The sequence below is a fragment of the Protopterus annectens genome, chromosome 14.part0, assembly GCF_019279795.1.
Source record: "Protopterus annectens isolate FY-2018-M chromosome 14.part0, PAN1.0, whole genome shotgun sequence".
In the NCBI taxonomy this organism is placed as follows: domain Eukaryota; kingdom Metazoa; phylum Chordata; order Ceratodontiformes; family Protopteridae; genus Protopterus; species Protopterus annectens.
The window spans coordinates 864,189,416-864,210,978 of NC_056748.1; the positions used below are offsets into that span (position 1 = coordinate 864,189,416).

Sequence of the window (21,563 nt, forward strand, 5' to 3'; positions counted from 1 at the left end):
CCTGAATACACCCTCAGAAGCGAGTGCCTACACAGCGGCTCCGGACCCATCCAAGGTAGAGACATCCGCAGGTTCCACAGTCGAAGAAGCATCTCGTGGCATACCAGACTCCGAATGGGTCTCAGTAGAGGCCTGCAAATCTGAAGTAGCAGGTATCGGGCTGCGAAAGCACCTCACTGAGTACAGGTGAACTGTCGACTAGCTTAACAGAAGCATAGTCAGCAGCTTTGGACCTATGCGGTTTATCCCTTTCTTTATCTTTGCGTTTTTTCGGAATGTCGGCAGTGGGGTGGCTTACGAAACCATTTCTGGATATTTGAACCAAGTACCAAAATATTTAGATGCGAAAAGGAACTGACTATGAATAGTTCGAGGTTTGAATAAGGCACAAAACTGACAGCAAGGGACGTCGTGGTCTGGCCTAAGCAAGGAATGTAGTATGAATGAAATTCTTTATGAGGTATTTGTTTTCCACAAGAAATACAATTATTAACTTTTACTGACATCGGTTTAGAGCAAGAAAAAGGATCCCCAATGGGGTACCTAGCTTTGTTGAAGACTTCGGATCTGAAACTCTAAAACGAAAATTTCAGGAGTCGGTCGACCGGCACTTGCGAACTGCTTCTGCTTCGGGCACTGCACGGCAAGAAAGACTGATGTAATGGCATCGGCTGCATACTTTATACCCCTGACTATCTGACGTCATGGAAGATGAGGCAGCAACTGACACAGGACCCAAGACTTTGATAATCAGGCTGACTGAGGGCTACCTGCAAGCAGATAACCCAAATGTAATGACTAAAACAGTGAAACACGAAGAACATCTTCATTGCAACTCCCCACTCCCTGAGGTACTTTTTTGGCTCCATAAAGCTGACCATCAACTGTTCCCAGGGTCCTCCACCTGTTCACTTCCAAATCCAACTAGCCTCCCACAGATTATCTCTAACTCCAGTGTGGGGCTGTTGAAGAGACTGATGTTTCCTGGGGCAGCATCATCCTGCTGCAGAAAAGTATTTTTCTTGAGCCCCGAACCATCCCAACTCCCTGACACCACCAGTTGCCTCTAGGGGAGGGGTGTGCAATAGGCATTCATGGTGTTTAACGCCATCTTTGCAGTAACTTGGAGCCCTGCACTCTCAAGGACAGTGCCCCGTGCATGTCCCCAGCCACTAGGGGGGACTGAACAGGGAGTGCGCCAAGTGTGTGCAGCCACACCAACAGGATGTAAGCATCCATCCTCCCTGCCTGTAACATCAAGCTCTTGAGATGTTAATTAAATCTGGGCTGTCCAGGATATATTTTAGCCTATATTGGCACAGGCTTAACCTCACTGCAACTTCACCTGGAATGAAATAAAAACAGGTATTCTTCAGGTAATAAAAAATGTCCACATGCTACACACTTTTGTACCTTTCATTTAGGACAGTGGTCGAGGAAATATTGGGTTGCCACATGGAGATTCATGACTATGGCATAATATGGCTGGAAGAAGGTCATTAAAGAAGTGATATGTGCAAAGTGATGTACCCAGATATCAGTAATTTCACAAAGATGAGGAGCGATCCTTAAAGAGAGAGTTAAAGTTGTGAAAGCAATATCATAGTTTCTGACCAATATGCCGAGGTAAGAGCTTACAAAACAGAAACCACCAGCTCAGTGAACAAATCAAAAAGTCACAGATCACTATACTCTCAAAAACATGTCAGGAAAGTCAAGGTAAGAAAAAGTGTGGCAGACTGGACATGGAAAGCACTCTGAGGTAATTCTACTGGTTGTTGTATCAGCAGATACCGATACAGAAGGTGTCAATACAGTAACAAAGATCAGAAGTGCAGAGATAAAAAATAACTTCTTAAGAAAAATGTGGGAGAAGTGGAGAATATGTTGGCAAGAAGATCAAAAAAGGACAAAGTTAAAGACTAAAGAGGAAAAGAGTGCATGTGAACATGGAAGGGTAAAAATATTTCAATAAACACCTGCATATATTAGCAAAATAGAGAAAGGGGCCAGAGGTAATAGGGGCAGCAGACAGGTTACTTGCCAGTTTACAAAAGCGGAATGTGATAGCTTTTAATGGTCCAAGATAGGTTTTACTATAAGTTACTCAAACTTTTGGACAATATAAGCCTTTTTCAGGAGCCAGTTAGGTTCTGCAGAAAAAAACAACAGTAGCCATTTATCTTTTGGACATGGCAAATAAACATGATTAGCATTATTTAACTGGTTACCCAAAAATGTTTCTCAGAATGCAAAGATATGTCTTTCAATATGTCTTTTAACAATGCCTTCAGCTGTATTCAATACTACTAGGCATACAGACATGTTATGAAATGAGAAATGTTTTGAACAGCAATCCTCAGAAAACAAAAGCTAACTGGCAGAGCACATTAAAGACCTAGGTGGTTCTCCTTAGACATGGCACAAAGGTCTAAAGAGGTAGCACATTTTGCGGACATATCAGGGATTTCAAAAATGGATGAATGTAGATCAAATGAAAACTTAGGAATCCTTAGGAATGTACCAAGCAAATGTTAACGGTAATAATACAAATTCATGCACTCGGGTGTACAAATAAATAAGTAGAATTTGAAAAACGGGCAGTCTGGCTTGTTACTACTAAACAGTAGATCCAGAATAATGGTTTCCATAAGGAAGCAAAGGTAATGGCAGGTATGATAGGTAATGGCACACCAGAATGCATTATGATAGCATGCACCAGCAGAAATAGTGAGGCGGCTCTGTCAGTATGACAAAAAACAGACTGATCTGCACCTGCATCAGCACCTCTAGACACCATACCTCTGGAAAGAGCAACAAATAGGTACAGAAGGAGAAAAGAGACGATAATGACACACACCAACTACTTTAGACAGTATAGAAAGAAGGAAGATTTTTTTTCTGACAAAAATGTTATAAGACAAATGTCTACATTGTAAAGCTACAGAACAGTACCACCAAATGACATGCAAGAACATAGAAAAATACTCAGCATTTTAGTAACTCGCACAGCTTTACAAGCAGAACTGTTAATTGTAAAAGAGCATGTTTATATGTTTTCTAGCACATTCATATTTGTTAATCAACCTGAGCAAAGTGCTAAATATTTTCACAAATGTTTAGCAGTTTTGCACTTTGTAGCATTAATTAGTTTCACAGTTTAAAAACCTGGCATTTGTTCACATGCAGACTGGCAATGTGCTTAGAAATGCCTTCTCAGTGGCGACACTAGGGACAAGGTGTAATGTGGGAATTTAAGATGTACATAGAGCAAATGCTTCAAGTAGTTGAGCCAAAATGCAGTACTCTGCAGTGCAGGAATAACGAAAAATAACAAATCTCCACTTATTATCTGTCTGACAGCCAACTGTAGCTGAGTGTTCAATCCTGCAAGCTTAATCACGCTGAGGCCAGCACTCAAGGCAGCTGGCAGGGCAGGGGGAGATTAATCTGGACATTACCAGTTTAAGGTACAAGTGGATTTGATGCCCGATTACTTCATACATCCAACCTCCTAACCACTAATAGAAAAGAGAAAGAAAAGCTGTATGTCAAACTATGCCAAACTGTAACAACGTTGGTTCTGATAGCACTCCCTCATTAAATCACAACTTATGGGCTTTATAGTCTCTTATAGGCCTTCCATAATACTGATTCGTTACTCAGTAGCCTGACTGCTGGCTCCAGATAGACTCATATGGTTACTTACAGGCAGTCTGCAGTGTCTCAAGAGGTGGCTTACAATAACTTAATAGTTCAGATACCACAACCACTCTGCATAGGGGTTAATATGGTGGAAGATAACCTAAAGGGATTCCAGCTACACTCCAGCAGACCTAGCAGTTTTTATGGGTGCAAGTCCTGATTTAACAGCAACTGTCTAACAACAACCAGATGCTTTTGCAGGAAATCTAGAATATCCTACATGTTGTTAAAGGGATGGAATTGCTAATGAACATTCACTGACAAAGTTACAGCAGCCATCATTGCAAGGCTGCAGCATATAGATTCACAGACATTCCAAGGTCTTGGAGTCTCGACCATCCTCACCTTGTCAGTACACTCACTCAAGCTGTACATCCTTTCTGCAGGAGTAAATCAACGGATACTCATCTAGTCATCTAGTTTATGTCTAATGGAAGACATTGAGTTGCCCTGCTTAACATGTAATTTACATTACGGAGGTTTGAACGGCACTGGGTTATAAACCTGACCCTCCATCAAGTTTTAATCATCTATTGGTGAAGATTTAGGTCTCTGGTTCTATTACTGATATAGATATTGGACTTGCTAAAAAACAGGAGATCCATTACAATCTGGTCTCTAATGGTGTAGTATGTGAAAGAGATCTCCTGTTGAAAGTCTATAAGACATTTAAAAGGATACAATTCCCAGCCTCTCTTGGTAACTTAAGGAATTTAGACCTGTGTTTTTTTTAGTTAGAAACCTTTGGGGGACTGCCTAATTATTTGACATACTTGGTGACCTACATCTCAAAGGGATCACCTGCATCATTGCTACTACAAGGGAAAGCTGTAGTTGCCAAGTATATGTTGATGGTTATGACTGTAAATAATAAAAGATAACTTCTGTACACAACTGTACCACACCACAGTAGGACAGGAAGACTGGTGTTGCATCCTTAATTCAGACTTTGCATGACTTTTTAAATGTGATGACATGATTATGTGATTGATTTCTGTTAAACAGCCATTAAAAGGGTGGACAGGCTGGTCTGATCCTTTTTTAGTCTTGATCAAGGTCAAAGACACAAAAATTAAAGTATTATTAACCTACACAAGCTAAGAGATAAAATATTTACCAGCAGCTTTCATTTAACATTCAGTATAATAAAACAGAAACACCTTATGAAAGTGAGAAAGCTGATGAAAGGAAATAGTGAAATGATTTAGAAAGGCCACAATGAGTAAAATATCACTACAGGAAAGCAGGCGTGGGGTAAGACTTGAGGAAAACTAAGACTAATCTATTAAAGTGTCTATCAAAGCATTCACATTGGCAGCATTTAAACAGCTAGTTTTTGGAGAACTCATTTGACTGCATTAAGGTTTTAGTAATTTATAGTAATGGGAGGGATGGGACTCCATACCTTGTCAGCAGTTTTGTGACAAGGTGTCTCTGTCAGACTGAGTAGAGAGAGGTTGAAGTAAAGTAAGTGCTCCTGTGTTATTAGAGCCCAGGGAACAAAGACATACCATAGGTCATGTAACGTCCTTGGCAATTACCTACTCTTGGCACCAAAAAAAAAAAAAAAGAGATTTTACAAAAGCTGAGGACCCAAAAAAGTAGTTTTCAGGTCTTCCATAACTTCAGCTAGCTGCTTGCAACTGTGCCACGGAGCTTGCTATAGTTACTGGCATGCTGATCACAGAAACACAAATGCAAATAATTTAAAAAGTTGCAGTATCACCCACTTCCTCTTAAAAGAATATTTGGGACTGCACTTGCACCCCACTGTCAGCTGCAAATCTCAACCCCTAGAAGCATGCATACAGGGTAGCCACCCCTTCCCCCCCGCCACCCTAGTAACAAGCCCTGACAGGAAGTAGAGGAAGTGATTACAATAACTATGTGGCTGATTGGGGGACAGATGCTCAGAAAGGTCAGTTTGTGTAAAGTAGTGGCAAATATGAAGATAAATTTCTGGTCAACAGGGAGGCTGTTGGTGGATATGAGGGTGAAGTAATGGGTTTTTGTATCCTGCGAGGTTGATAAAAATGGCACATTTTGTTTTTGGGACCCAATGGCATTTAGAGTATCTTAAGGTAAGATAAATGGTATATTTCAATTTAGGAATGAGTGCATTTTGGGTGGTAGACTTTGTAGTATATATTGTCAGAAAGTTAGTCAACTTATACTAAGTTTTAGTTGGCAGAACATTGTAAAGGCATTTGAATATTTAAGACTGTGACGTTGGGTAAAGATCAGGTAGAATACCTAATACTTATTTACAGGAGTCAACCCAAGAGACATGAATGCCTAAACAGAAAGCAGTGAGAAGTGGCAGAAATATTCAAGAGTGGTCCTGAAGTCCACTAATTTCATTTTGTTGGCATTAATAATCCTATTATTTTGGAAAATCCATCAGCAAACTACTATCATCATCTTGAAGGAGTGTTCGCAAGTCTGATGTTGAGTGACAGCCTTTTAAAAGAAGATCATCAACATAAAACATCAGTTTAATATGAGACATGCCAGCTGGAAGGGCATTGGTGAATATGGTAAAAAGTATATGTCCATGAAATGACCACTGGTGAACACTGTATTGGAAAGTTGCAGTGATAGACAGATATATACAGAGGTGGAGAAAAATAGGTGTAAAGATCGTTCACTGGATCTATTTATTATGTATTTGCATTTAACTGGGAGTAGAAAGATGATCCACATTTCAGACTCAACCAGGTGGCACTATCTGGTTAAGACTCACACAGTTGGAAAATGGAAGTTGAGGTAATCAAACCCAAGACTGCAAGAAGAAACTGATTAACAGCACATAGTCTTAATCCTTTGTGCTGGCTGTTGTGGAGATATTTATCAAACTTCTTAATTTTGTGAAAAAAGGGTCTATATTAGATCAGCGAACGCTGACTGAGCGAACTTATGTAAGCGAATGTTTAAAATATCGAAGTAACAAAAAACAGAATTTTTTCCTAGGGAAAGAATTTGGTTGTCCATTTCTGTTGCTTCGGTATTTTCAGTGCTGTGGTAGAAAGTTACGGGTCGGACTCAGGTAAGTGTGCGATTGTGTATATGTGAGTGTTAGGGTGGGTTAGGTGAGTTAGGGTTAGGTATGTGTGCGATTGTGTGGACGTGAGGGTTAGGGCGGGTTAGGGAGCGGGTGAGGTGAGTGTGCGATGGTGACGGACCTTAGGGTTAGGGTTAGGGTCTGGGTTAAGGTAAGTGGACAGTGAGTGGTGTGTGTATAGTTTAGTGTAGGGTCAGGTGTCAGATTTTAGGTGTATGTGTGTGGAGTGCTGTTTTTTGGTGCGCTTGTGTTGTGTGTGTATGACAGTTCGAGATTGTAATCTTTCGCGTACATAAGTTCGATCAATCAGCGTTCGCTTTTTTAAGCGTTCGCTGATCTAATATAGACCCGGAAAAAAGACACAAAGGTAATAGTGGAGTGTCAAAGGTTATTCTTCAGATCAACAAATATTCCTCTAATGAGAATCCCTTTGTGTGTATTTTTGAAAAAATAATGTCCGTGGCCCGATAAAGTGATGATGCAGTGTTAAAGTCTGCATGGAACACATGCTGATAAGGAAACAGAATGCAACTATCTTTAATATACTTTAGGATTTGTTTACATAAATTTTCTTCTAGCATTTTGGCAAAAGGGAAAGAGAAGTACTTGTCTGACTGTGTTTAGGAAGAGTGGGAATGGGATTTTGGGATGTGGATGATTACAGTCTTTCAGCCTTCTGGAATTTTGTGGGTGTATTGAGACAGGCTGAAGAAGTGAGTAAAATGGGTGGGCTATGAGGTCATTTGGAACCTACTTGGCTTCACAAGCTACCGAAAACTAAACAGATCTCAGAGTGCTAAACCTTTCACTCTTGTAAGCTGGATGAAGGAAGCAAAGGTTACAGATATCAAGTCCAACAGCAGCTAGTGTTAACTTCATGTTTATTTTTTAGAATTCTGTTGAATGTTTGTCACTGACAAGGGTAAAGAATTCACTCAAGATGAGGGCCTTTCAAAGCAAGAAAGCTCTCTCTTTCTCTGCCTCTCCATCCTACATTTCAAAAAGTTGCCGTTCATGAAAAATTAATATTGATCAAAACTATGTGGCCTACGTGAACAACACTAGACAGCCATGTAATAGATGCTTTTTGAGAAAGCATACAAATGTGTGCAGGTACAGGAAGGCACAGTGTTGCCTGCTGTTCAGGCACTTTCCCAAAATTATTCACTCTGAAGCCACAGGGAGGTAAACAAGTACTGAGTGACTAGCCTCGGTCAGAGATGGTGACTTTGTCAGACTGCTAATCAGGCAAACAGTCAGATGACTAAAACTGGACACCTTGTCAAAGCAAGCCAATCAAAGAGCAAGACTATCAGAACCTTAATGAACACCACAACAGCAAGGTCAAGTTCCATGAACCACTTGAACCCAAACACTGTGCACAGTAAAAATGCAAACTGTCATAAGCCACATATACAGCTAAGAAACCAGAACAAGAATTTAATAAATGACAGACTTCCTGATGAGCAGTCAGTGCAGACCCCACAGATCCAGAATAACATAGTGGTACCCAGAGCCACAGTTAAGTAAACGGGCTGCATTTGTGGCCAAGCTCTGTATCTGTGAGCCACAGGGTACAGGGTGATAAGCAAGCCAGTCACTAGGAGATTCGGCATGTACTGCAACACAAATATACAAAAGTGAAATAAGGTGTCTGAAAAGAGGGATGCTTCCAAGACACAAACAGGAAGATGTGACAACAGCTGAGCTCTGTTCTTTCAGCTCCAGACTATCATCAATGATCGCCCCTTATATCGCACACTTTTTGATACGACTTGCAGCTTGTCTCTACTATACAGGATAGTGAAGACAAAGCCACCCAAGAATATCCAGGAGTAGAATTAATGTCCACAACCACTGTCTTAGAGGTGATTTTAAACTGATTACATACCTTCCAAGTTAAGATTAACAAGTCTTTAGCCAGGTACTTGAAAGCTGAAGGTCTGAGTGGTAAAGGCGCATATTCATCAGCTTAGCAATGAAATTGCAATCCTCTCATTTGAATAATGTCTCAAAGGTAACGTGTGTACAATGAATAGAAGAAGGCCTGGTACAGAGCCCTCCGGAACACCACAGTAAAGAGAGTACATAGAGGAAGTAGATGTTGAAGTCACTGTCCATATTTGTCTAAAGATGCAAATCAGCCCTGGACTGTGCTAGTGATGCCACAATAATGTTCCAGTGGGTCAACCAAAATTGAATGGTCGGCTCTATAAATCACTGAGGAGAGATCAAGAAGGAGCAGTGCACAGTATCGGCAGTGATCCTCACCATGAAGAGGTCAGTAAAGATTCTAACGAGGGCCACCTCAACATGCTCTTTCATAAAAACTGAGGTGCAAAGGACTGCTGATGTTATCAGTCAGCACAGACTCCACTTGAAAATACGCTACATTCTCAAGTACCTTACTCACAAATGAAATACTTGAGACACTGCAATAACTGTCTGGATTGGCATGCATCTGTACTTAAGACGTCTGTAGGTTTACATCTAGATTTATGAATCAATCATATCAGCTTATAATTGTCTCTACAGAATGGTTGAAAAAAGAACCGAGATTGGAATACAGTAATGACCCCATACTTGAGAACTGTGTGCTTGGCAGATTTTGACATTGTACCAAACCCATGACAAGATCCAGAAATGGTCTCAGTTGTGCAAGCATCCACCTCACCTACCCAATATATTACGAAAATGTTTTTTGCACATTGCTTACTTGGCCTGGCTAGAAAAGAACTAAAAAGGCTTTCAAATAGAAGCTTGAGAAGCATACCAAAATAATAACAAGGTATGCACCATGGACTCATATTTAACCAATCCAGAGCCAGACAGCGCACACTCAGAGCAAGCAAGGCAACTAAGACTGAAAGTGCCCAATAACTGTCTAAAAACAGTCTTTTGACCATTCTCAAGGACAGACTGACTGAACATTATCAAGGATGACCAACAGCAGCATTCAAATCAGAAAGACTAATGTCCATCAGGTTTCCTGGATCAATTGTCTTTCATCAGCTACAATGGTACAGAAGCACTTCTGCAAAGTACCACAGTGTGAACAAGAAGCTCAGACACTGAGGGCTCCTGGGGTTCCACCTCTACACTGCATTGCTAGACAGTGGACAAATACTGCAAGCTTTCTCTACGTCATTTACCTCACCTAAGGACATGAAGACCAACAAACAGTGGTAGTAGCGGCTGCAACTGAACACATCCTCCCCTCAGCAAGACAACTCAAGGGGTATAAAGCCACAAGCATGGCAACAAGACACAGAATGGAGAAAAGGACTCCAGGTTAATGAAGAATATGCTGCACAGAAGCAGATGGGGACACTGGCTAAAACATCCTCTTGGGAAAGAACGGACACTGTGGAGAGTTGCAACACAGATTCTTCACTCTCAACAAAATGGCAAATAGATTCAAGAAAAACATATATGGCCTGATTGACTGGACACAAAGTCCTCTATCTGAAAGGAATAGGAAGAGTCTTGGAACCACCAAACCTGCCCCTTCATAGCACACAGCCGATGGATGATTTTGTGAACCAGGAAGGCTTCAATTCTACCTGCTTCCATGAATGCTGCTTAAGCAAACTGTAAATAGCAAAAGATCTATGCAGGCCTTTGCAACTGTGCCTTGAAGGGTGTATTAATATACAAAAAGGGTAAAAGAAAGCCAGGGATCTATAAAATCTGTTTTAAATTTCACAGCTAGCATACTCTACTCACCTCTAGTGAATTACAGTTTAACAATTGCTCTGGAGGAAGTCAGTACTAAGACCAATAAGATACCATTTAGGACAGATGCTCATTAAATCTCAAAGGCCACAAACTGTTGAACTGATTAGAATTCAATAGTCCAAGAGTTCCTGATATCCTTAGGGTGTTTTTGTAACTATATACTGAAAGCCAACCCCAATGAGACACAGCTTCCTACCTTGGGTGCACACAGGAAAACTGACACAGACAGCACACAGTCATGTTACCCCAACACCCCATGCCATGAATCATGCAGATCAGCAATACACATCTTTTTAAGCACCAAACTTAGTGTTTGAACAATGACCTGGATTACTGCAAGGTAAAATGTACAAGACACTGATTAAAACAGCTGCAAAAAGGCAAAAAAAAAAAAGTTCAGAAATTATGTTTGGGCACTGCAAACACATACCTAAGTAGAAAGCTGCAAAGAAGATGGCCTGTGCTTTCAAAGGAAAGTGAACACGGCAACTGAGTGGAATGTATCACCTTGATGATAGGACATCAGGTTGAAGACACTGGCAAATCTAACTATTGCTATAGAACTGCCAGTCTGAGGACACCAACCATATGTCAAAAGGCAACATTTTGGACATACTCAAAGATATGGGAAAACAGGATTTCAAACATAAAAACACCCAGCCACTACATAAATTTCATATGCAGTCAGTTAATTAAACAGTTTGTTGCCATCTGCAAACCAGCCACTCCCTCTTTTCTTCAACCCATGAAAGGCCATATAATTACTTACAGGCTCAGGTGGACTCGTCTTATAATATGGTCTCCACAGTCCTGATATGAAGACTAGGCCATAGCTCGACTACCAATGGCTGGCCAGAGCCATGAAAATTATATTTTTTCCACATCTTTGCACAAACATTGAGGCATCTTGCCACTGGAATTCACTCTGAGAAAGGAAAGTATCACCGGGTTTTCCAGTTTGATTTTGCTGTGAAGAGCATGCATATCTCCTACCCTGTGTTCATGTGAGTTTTTCTCCAGGTGGTCCGGTTTCCTCCCACACTTCAAAGAAGTACAGTAGGTGCACTGGACACTCTAAATTGGCTACAGGTATCAGAGTGTGTGTATACATGTGAGGTATGAAAAAACAAACATGGTAGTGCTAGCCACTTACTGGTGTCAAAATTATCTCTGTTGAAGTGACACTCCAAATCATGTGCAAAATGGGAAAAAGGGGTTGCTGTTGTCTGGAAAGAGAATTAGAAAGTTCTCAACCACCCCCAAACATATAACTGCAGGGGCTCTAGATGATGCTATAATATAAATTGCCACCAGATGGCGTCAAAGACATACACTACACAACAACAGACCTCTGCAGTAGAGTCATTTCATGCAGAAAACTTCCATAAGGACATTACATTAATCAGGCTCCATTCGGAGCGCTGCTGTGTATAGTTTTATAGCATTTGTCTTTGTAGTGATCTAGTAATGCAAGTTCAAATGTGAACAGCAAAAAATAGTTTAGGGCAACAGGTGGTAGTTGGGTTGGCATAACACTTAATGTCTTTAACTCACACATATAAGGTTTAAGATTAGCCCCTGATTATTGGCTAGGCTTCTAATAGTCTGCAATTTGATAGCCAATTATTTACCTATGAAAGTGTAATAAAAACAGAGGGAGAAAAACTAAACAATGTCTACATTGTAGAATAAAGTTGGGATGGAAATGAAACACGTTTAAATAACTCAGGGAAATTAACAATATACAATGACAATAAAAAGTCAAGGGATAAAGATGCAAAACAGACCTATCAGGGTAAATGTAAGAAAGTAATTTATGGTGATAAATGACTTACTTTTCCCATGTCAAAAATTGTAAAGAAACTCAAAAATGCATGGAACAAACACAAGACAAATCTCAAGAGAATAAAACAACTGTTTGCCAAGTAGGCACAACAATGTATCTAAATGAAACAAATTCTGCAGAATATCTAGATTGGAAAGTTCTTAATTAACCTGTCTGCTGACTGGGTAGTCATCAGAGACTCATGAAAGATATCGCTTTTAAATGTGAGACCCCAGAGCCAACAAGAACGACATATCAAGGAAAAAACAAACCATTCCAACTTGGTTAGATAATTTAGTGAGCATAACAGAATGTTGCCTCACTTGATATGTTACAGAAAACACCAGGCTCAACATGTCAAAAATGTCGGGCAACACTATCATATGAAGGAAGAGGTAGTGATACTTCTGCATATGCCAAGGGGAGGGGCTGTTCAAAGCCTGCAAGGTATGGCAGCTAAAAACCCCATGCCTAAACTGGAAGCAATGGTTCAGTACCTCAACTCAAAAGATAAGGAGTGTTGGTTCCTACTATACTATCAGAAAGGTATCAGAAGGTTCAGCGAGGCAAAATGAGTTAATATAACATACTTCCAAAACTATCAATGTCATCTGCAAAACAGTGCAACAGCAATGGACATTCCACAAAAGTGACCTCCACATGCCACACTAGCAGATATGAGCAGAGTAGCTCAGGAAAAGTTAGGCCAATTTTATTTAAACAGAGAATTTGGCAGCTCAAAAAAACAAGTTCTGCAGGTGATTCAGTAACGCACAGAACCTAGTATATAACAAGCAGTGTCTTAGCTTCAGTCCATGGGTCAGCGTTTATCATTGAGGGTTTAGAACATAAAACTTGAAGAGATTACACAGTCAGCTATGACACATGAAGAGCCACTTGGCTCTAGATTTAGAGAGAGTGTGATCAAGTGTGCCAATAGGTCCTCAGTCTTGGAGGTGAAGACCTGCAGCACAGGGGGCAATGAGGCCAATTCTTCACTGACGTCTGCTGCATCAAGAAAATTTTCAAACACTTCTCTAGCTGAAGCTTAATTAGAAGGGCTGGAAGTCATCCGAAGAAATCATGATCTGCCCTTTTCTGCCTTGTATCAAAAGATATTTATTTAAGATCAGCTTAACAGCAGGTATAAAAATGTTCAGCATCATTACCAGCCCTGTTCTTGCAATGGCGATGCTCAGACTGTTTCGTTACACGATGCATAGGGCTCAGAGAAAAGGTTGGCCAGAGGTCTGAAATTTAATGTACATTTCCTTCAACTTTTTTTAAAATTGTCTTCTAGTGAGAAAAGTGATAATTAGCAGCCAGGCTCACCACTTCTCCAAAGTCGGGTCACTTAGTCAGATGCACTGGCTACCACTGTGATGTTTGTGTTATCCTCAGATTCATTTTTGGTCATGTTATGCTGGAAACAGAGCTGGAAGCATGTAAGTGCATGTTGGCTGATGACTAATTCTATAGCATACATGATTTGTGTACCACACTAAGGATAGCGTTTTTGCTTATAATGCAATGAAAACATGAACAAATTAGACTTCTGCAAGTCCACCTCAATCACATTTCTCAGCAGACAAAATATACATAAAGATGCACAAGAAAACCTGGAACTTGGTTACCAATATATGCCAAAAAAATTTATGAAACTTAAAAAGGCATGTTATGCAAAACATACACCTATTATTCCAATAAGGCACAAGGTTCTGACACCACGTGGTACAACTAAAATATACAGTAGTTATTGTGTAAAGAACCTAGTGTGAATGTGCACTGTGATACGATTGACACCAAAAAGACTGAAAACCTGCCCTAATTAGCTTATTTAACACTCAAAGAATTTTAAAATAAATAACACTGTGGACAAAATAACTTCTGACTTAACGACTTCTGCCAATTGCTATGTCTGAATTGAATTTAAATGAATAAAGTGTGCTCATAAGTGAATGCAATTTGTTTCAGGCTACTTGCATCCAAAAAGAGAGGAAGGGGGATTAACATTCTTAAAAAAGATGCTGCACATTTTACTAAATATGAACAATTTCTTAGTCTACATTGTTTTTTTGCAAACTCCATTTCACACAGCACAGAATGGTGCAACCATTTAATGTATGTGGCAAAATGTTCCACATATGAGGGCTACAAACAACTTCTGTGCTGCCTTCATTTATAATCCAATATTGTTTTCTATAATGGTTATAAAAATCTGCACTTTTTATTCTTCCAAATTTAAATCATCATATTGACTATTCCTTGATGTAAGTTTAACCTATATGAGGCGTATCAACAGATGGGAAGAGAAAAGGATACAACAACAAAGCAAAGTTGCCACTGGAAAGATTATTCCAGCTAGAAATACTTACACAGACCCATGGATGCTTCAGGGCCTGTTCTGCTGTGATCCGTTTTGCAGGGTTGATGGTTAACATTTGGTTAATCAGGTTCTTAGCCTCTGGAGTGACCGTGTCCCACTCTGGTGATGGAAACTGTGGAGAAAGGGAAACAAATTACAATAAACTGTAAACATATAAAAGGCATTTTTTTAGAGGTGAACGAAAACTATCCAGAAAAGTAAAAGATAGACAAATAAGTAAACCAAAATGCAAACTGAGCTACAGTACTCTTGTTATGGATAGCTAAGAAGCAGTATATGTTCTCAAACGGGTTCCCTTTAAATCATCGAATGTTCAGAACATTGACGTTCTGATCATCGAGACCAGAACATTGATGTTCAGAACATCGAAGGTTTAAAGTGGAAGTGCCAGGTAAGTGAGATTGTGGAATGTTGGGTGTGTATGCAGGGCAGCAAGGTGCCCTGCATGTTGTGTGTGTGTGTGTGTGTGTGTGTTTGTGTGTGTGTGTGTGTGTCCCATTTGAGTGTTGGCATTGCAGGTAGGGTACGGGAAATCTCCCGTTTAGCGCTACCGCATATAGCGGTAAACGGGAGATTTCCCTTACCCCACTGTAGTGCAATCTCAGAGTTGGAATATTAAAGTAGGGGGGGTGTGGGGGGGCATAGCCCCCCACATGGGGGGTGCAGGGGGCGATTTTTTTTTTTTTTTATGGTTCATTTTGAACTTTCGATGTTCTGAACATCGATGTTCTGGTCTCGATGATCAGAAAGTGCATGTTCTGAACATTCGATGATTCGAAGTGAATCCGTTCTCAAACACCTTCATCCATGGTTTACATTAGCATAATCCATAAACCACAACACAGACTAACACATTTCTAAATGGAGAGATCACAATGAAAGGCAAATTACATCAACTTTATTATAAGGCTTAGATTACAGGTCTTGCAAACCAAGAATTTTTCACTATGCGCAAAGCCAGACTGGCTTGGCCCTACAAGACGAAATGACAGCTGAACCCAGGTTGCTACATATTTTATAAAGCAGGTGTGGACTTCCACCACTGAAGTAAATGGTTTTGCTGAGCAAAATACTTTGACCATGTCTCGTTTCGTCTGACCTTGGCTCACAAATGCACATACAAAGCATTATGAGGACAGCCAGGTCTGAGGCTTATGCCCAGCTTGAGACAGCTCTGGCTTGCCAACATGCGTCGCAGATCACTTTCAAGTTTAATGCATTTGGCTGTTACCTGTTCCCTTCTAGGACCAGTGGCACAAACATTTCCTTAGAGATAATAAAAACACTTTACAAATGCAGACACATTTCTGTGTAATTTTCACATGCTGATGCAGCTTTTATCAATCAAACTAATATATTGCAATATTTTTGATATTACTAACTAGTTTAGATCCGCGGCGGTGGTGCTGCGGTAGCATTGTCACCTCACAGTAAGATGCTGTCCGGTTCGACTCAGCTAGAGCGTCTTCTGCGTGGAGACATGCGTGAATGGGTGTACCTTCGTTGAAGGTTGTGCGTCAGGCCTGGCAAACCGGTATGTAAAAATCAACTACCAATCAGTAGCGGACCGGAGTTCCGCTGTGGCGACCCCTAACTGGGAAAAGTCGAAAGACACAGACAAACAAACTAACTAGTTTTAAGGCAGCTCTGTTAATCTCACGTTAAAATGTCAGCCCAGCTTCCTGAATTCCATAAACCCCCTTAAAACTCTGATAAACCAGCTTTCCTTAGAGACAAATATTGTATTCATCCCCTTACATTTCACAATCTGAGCAAATAATGGTACATAAACAACTTCTGTCATGAAATTAGGAGGAGAGTATTTTATAATAAAATAATCTGATTCTTTTTTTTTCGCAAAAGTGTGTTTTCACAACAGCATGATTATTCATCTTATCTTTATCTTCATTTCTGTTTAAACTGCAAGGACCAGAACTGAGATACTTTGAATTGTGAAATTAAATGCATAATTCTGCCTAATAATTTGCTGAATTCCTCCCGCCCCACCCCCTTACTGTGAGGTAAATCCACAGTTGAAGTACTGAAGAGTAGTTCCCCCACCTTACTCTGAGGTACAGTGATCTCGAAGTTAATATAAAGAAGTACCAGTGTTTTTGGGGGGGGATACAGGAGGATGAAACCACCTTCCTACAAAAAGTCCTTCACAAATTTTAAGGAAGTACATATACCTGTTATAATTACTTGTGAATGACACTTTTCACAAGTAGCTGGACTTGTAGTCGAGTCTTGCACTTTCAGAAAGGATCCTCTTTATCAGTCATACTCTTCACCAAACTTCAAAATAAATGGACCCCCCCTAGATAAATTCTGTCTATCAACAGAGGAGAACTAATGGAAGACGTTTCGGCTTTGTCTGATTGTGATGATCATCAGCAGAAACCATTAATAATTGCGACCAAAAAGACAACAATAAGTCTGCAGCACTGCCTTTTGTCTTATGAGCCTATTCTGTCTGATTGTACAGGACAATGACACAGTGACTGTCAGCACATAAGGATGACAAATGCATGACACCTGTACAGTAGGTCATTGCTGCTTTACTACTGTGTCACATCTTAGCTGTAACCTACGGCTAGGGTGACATGCACCTCGCCCCTCACAGAGAGGGCAACAGCACACTGGAGACAGAAAATGTCTTCCTACCTCTGGTTAACCTAAAATGCTCAGTCAAGATGGTAAAAAGGCATACCCTCAAATCTGTACCTACTCCGCATCCATAGAGTAACCTCCATGGAAAGTGGGAGCCATGGCTGGGCATCTAGTGAAGTGCAGAGCATTTACAGCTGAGGTCGTAGGGCTGTATTCATTTTAGGAAGCTCAACAGATGTATGATACGCAAGGGGCCAAATAATGTACACTACATTGTGAATTGTATTTATCTTTTTAGGCTTAACGAGGACATAAAATAAAAAGAGAAACATTACACATAATCCATCGGTTTGGCAGAGTCTGAAACATACAAGCAACGTACAGAACCTACTATGCCTCACTCTAACACTTTTTGAAATGGCCGAAACAAATAACTATATCACTGATATCATCTGTCAAATTAAATTTTTTTCCCCCGTTTTCAATATCACACACAACTGCAAATGCTGAACAGCCTTCAAGCAGTAGACTTATCTTCAGACTATGTGTTACTTGAGGAAAGCTCACTTCAGATACAGGAAGTGGTGGACTACATTGAACTACAATACTACAATGAAACCTTGCACCCCTTACCAAAGAACTGTTTGCCACAGACTGCATGAAACTATTTACTTAAATGCAAATGTTATTAAAGGCAGCCTTTCAAATAATTACAATAGTTATATCATCATCTCTTTGTTGGTAAAGTATAAATCACTACCAAAAACAGTGATATGCAAGTGGTCTCTATATACCACCTAATTAACATGCGTTGAGACTATGTGGTATGGAATTATGAGTAGAATCCATGTTAACTCATTAAAACCTATGTGGTGCGAAATGTCACGCCTCTAGCAGCCTACATACATCGCATTCCAGAGAAAAATACACTTAAAAGTATAAGATTAACAAATGTAAATATTTAATGAACAATAAAAGCTATTAAAACTGTACAAATAGCAATGTTATCAATAAGAAGTGACAACAGTCAGTGCATTCATAGTCTTTCCATAAATACTATATTATAACATACCCAAACCCCAAATTAATTTTTTTTTAAACTTTCACAAACAGTCATATCTTGGAAACTGTACTCCCTAGACATATATTGTTAGAACACATTTGTTAACCAGACATAAGATTTCACATGCCAATCAGAAATTCCTCTGTGAGTGCGTGTCTATTGAAATATTTGCAGAAATATGAAGATATACACTTAATTGTATAAATAGCACTACAAATAACAATGAATATCTCTAAAGATGTACAACTCACAGTGCAAATATAAGAGGCAGTTTTCTTCAAGAACATCTAAGGTTTCATCTGTTTCACAACAGTTTGTAAATCACTTGGTTTTTGAAATATTAACTACATATTGAATATTGTTTATTTTTCACGATTACCAAAAAAAAAAAAAAAACACAGCTAGCAATATCTCAGAATAATGTGATATAAATGGACACTAATAGTGAATTTTCCTGTCTCCCACCATACATTTCACACTACACCCCTTAATAAAATGTAGGGCTCTCAGCTATGGCAATATGAAAATATTAATAAGTCACAAATTAATTGATTAATTTCTCAACTGTAGGACATCCAAGAGTAACACACCTCCCTCAGCTATATGAGGAGAGGCATTACTGAATTCTCTCAATCTGTATCTCAGGGATTTGTGTGCCTTGCATTAAACAGCATTCCATCTTCAGCGAGGATGATGCCACAGTACCAATAAAAGATGACAGACTTCAATAATTGGCTTAGTTTACGGTGTCTTTCCAGGGGAGCTCTATATTTGTCCACATGGGAGAACATGGTGAACAAACTACATTGCTTTGCAAAGGATGGTCACCACCTGTCTCTCGTAGGCTTCTGAATATCGCCTAGATTTTATCCTCCCCTTACAGCCTTTTTAGGCAATGCCAGACTGACAAATCTACTAACATAGCAAATAAAACCCAAAGAAACCTAAAGGTGTTACTGCTCAGTGCTAGCAGTCTAAATAGGAAACTCCACGGCCTACAATCTCACTTCATTCTCGAGAATACAAATGTGCTGTTATCAAGGCATGATTTAAATCTGCAGAAAGTACTCTGGGCAGTGCTCTTGTATCTACTGGCAGTAAGCCCAAAACAAACAAACCACACTGGTGGAATCCTAACTCTACAGGGGCATATAACAAAAGGAAAACAGTCATGGCCAAAACCAGGAAGAGCAACTCCAATAATTACAAGAGGTCTCTAATTAAACTAAACAGAAAACTAAGACGACTGTGTCCAAAAAGGCAAATTATGAAATCAAGAAAGCTTCACAGGCTAAAGAAAACCACAAGACCTTTTACAGCTATGTCCGTAACACCCAAGGTAGCACACAGCAGTGTGTCAAACTGGTGGTCAATGGTGCCACCTTCACTGAACAGAACATAGCGAATCTGCATGCAGACAAATTCAGCTCAAACTTCGCTCCGCACCCCCACCTCTCTATCCATGAAATACCTGCTAGCATACCCCCCCAACTATTAGCAGGGAGCAGGTCCTGGCGGAGCTTGATAAGGACAAAAGACAGTTTTAATGGGCCCTGACAATATTTCGAGATGTCTTCTAAAATAGCTTGAAACATTATCTATCAAGACCACTTGAGCCACTTTTCAACTATTGCCTCAAAACAGGTTTTCTACCATGAGAATGGAGGACTGCAATGGTTATCCCACTTTACAAGGGTGGGCCATCAGCCAATCCTAGAAACTACAGACCCATTCATTTGATTAATCTGTTTGCTAGTATACTGGAGTCAGAGTTGGTGGTGCTATCTGTTGTCAATTCTATGCATTGTTGTTTATTTTCATGGAGTTTCTAACTTAGCTGTAGCAGGCTTTTTGGTGGATGTGACAGCAATACTTAGCTATGTAGGTCTTGATGTTTTATCTTAATTCTTCGTTTATCACATTGATATTGTTTTTGCAGAAAGAAGGTTTGAGTGATTAGGGCAAGGAGTGTCTTTTTTTTCTTCTTGCAGTTTATTGGTTTGTTTCTGAATCTGGTTGTATTTATTATGAATGGGAACAGAAGCTTCAATGCAAAAGTTTAGCTGATAAAAGAAATCTGTAAGAAAGCATCTGTTTCAGCTATGGGGTCCTCATTAGTTAGGGAGCTCATAAAATCTTATTTTGGAAGCGACTACTAAGAAGTTGGTCTTGGAGAAGTCTCTGAAAACATTGGAATTTGAAAGCAACTTATGCTAGGATTTTAAGGAGACGTCATTGTAATTACATTTGATGTGGATAATCTGCCATATCCATTAGAACCAGATCTACAAGGTTTGATCCCCGAGTAAGGATGGTGTTAATTGGTCGAGACAGTTTTCACTGATGATGTATAAGAACAGTTGTGTGCTTTTGTTATTCTTAGGTATGTTAGCCAATTTATGGCTGGCTAGTTGAAATTAACTAGAATTAATGGATTACGTTCAACAGTTAGGGATTCTGTTTTGTTGAAATAGGTTTCAATGGCTGCAGAAATCATGAAGGGTGTTCTGCAACTGTTCATGATATGGAAGATGGACATGCTAGTAGTTACCAGGATACAGAGGGGTAGTAAGTCATTATTTTGCTGGATTACATGCTATGCTAGTTAATGGGATTTTGACTAAAAAGTGACAGCTCCCTTGAGCTGAACCCTAATGCATACCCATTCACATTGGAAATCCCTCTGCGAGTATAAGCATCATTGGTACTTGTATCATTAGGTCCTTGTTCTGATGATGTCCACAGACATGGAAGTGATCAACTACTGTGTGGTTTGCTAATAAAAGTATAAAATATTTCCAGCATGGTCGAACATTTTGACTCCTGTGGAATTCCTCATGGTCTGTGTTTTCATAGGTTAATAGTGCTTGCACACAGATTGGCTTTCAGTTTTTTTTCATGGGTCCTTGTAGATAGCCTATGCTAATTTCACCATGCTGCTGTGACTGAACCACTGCACGAATGCCCAAATCAACATTCCTCGACTTTTTCATATGCTTTCTCCAAATATCTCCTTCACTTCCAGCTGCACTCGCAGCAAACATCCTGATCTGACCCTGAACTGCTCACGCATCATCTTACTTTCTATTACTTTGAGCATTTATTTATCAGTCATCTTCTGTAGAAGGTTCATGCACTACGACAGGAGTTTGATACCTCTGTACTGACTACAGTT

The 21,563-nt window shown here is 39.9% G+C and overlaps 1 protein-coding gene across 19 annotated transcripts in view; it reads right to left on the minus strand.

Annotated features, from left to right (window-relative positions):
* LOC122789306 (calcium/calmodulin-dependent protein kinase type II subunit gamma) overlaps nucleotides 1-21,563 on the minus strand; it is a 2,351,533-nt gene that overhangs the window by 548,607 nt on the left and 1,781,363 nt on the right. For all 19 annotated transcript variants that reach the window (XM_044056632.1, XM_044056627.1, XM_044056637.1 and 16 more), the window contains exon 10: nucleotides 14,705-14,827. In XM_044056632.1, coding sequence (XP_043912567.1) covers nucleotides 14,705-14,827 — 123 coding nt within the window. The remainder of the gene's footprint in view (nucleotides 1-14,704; nucleotides 14,828-21,563) is intronic.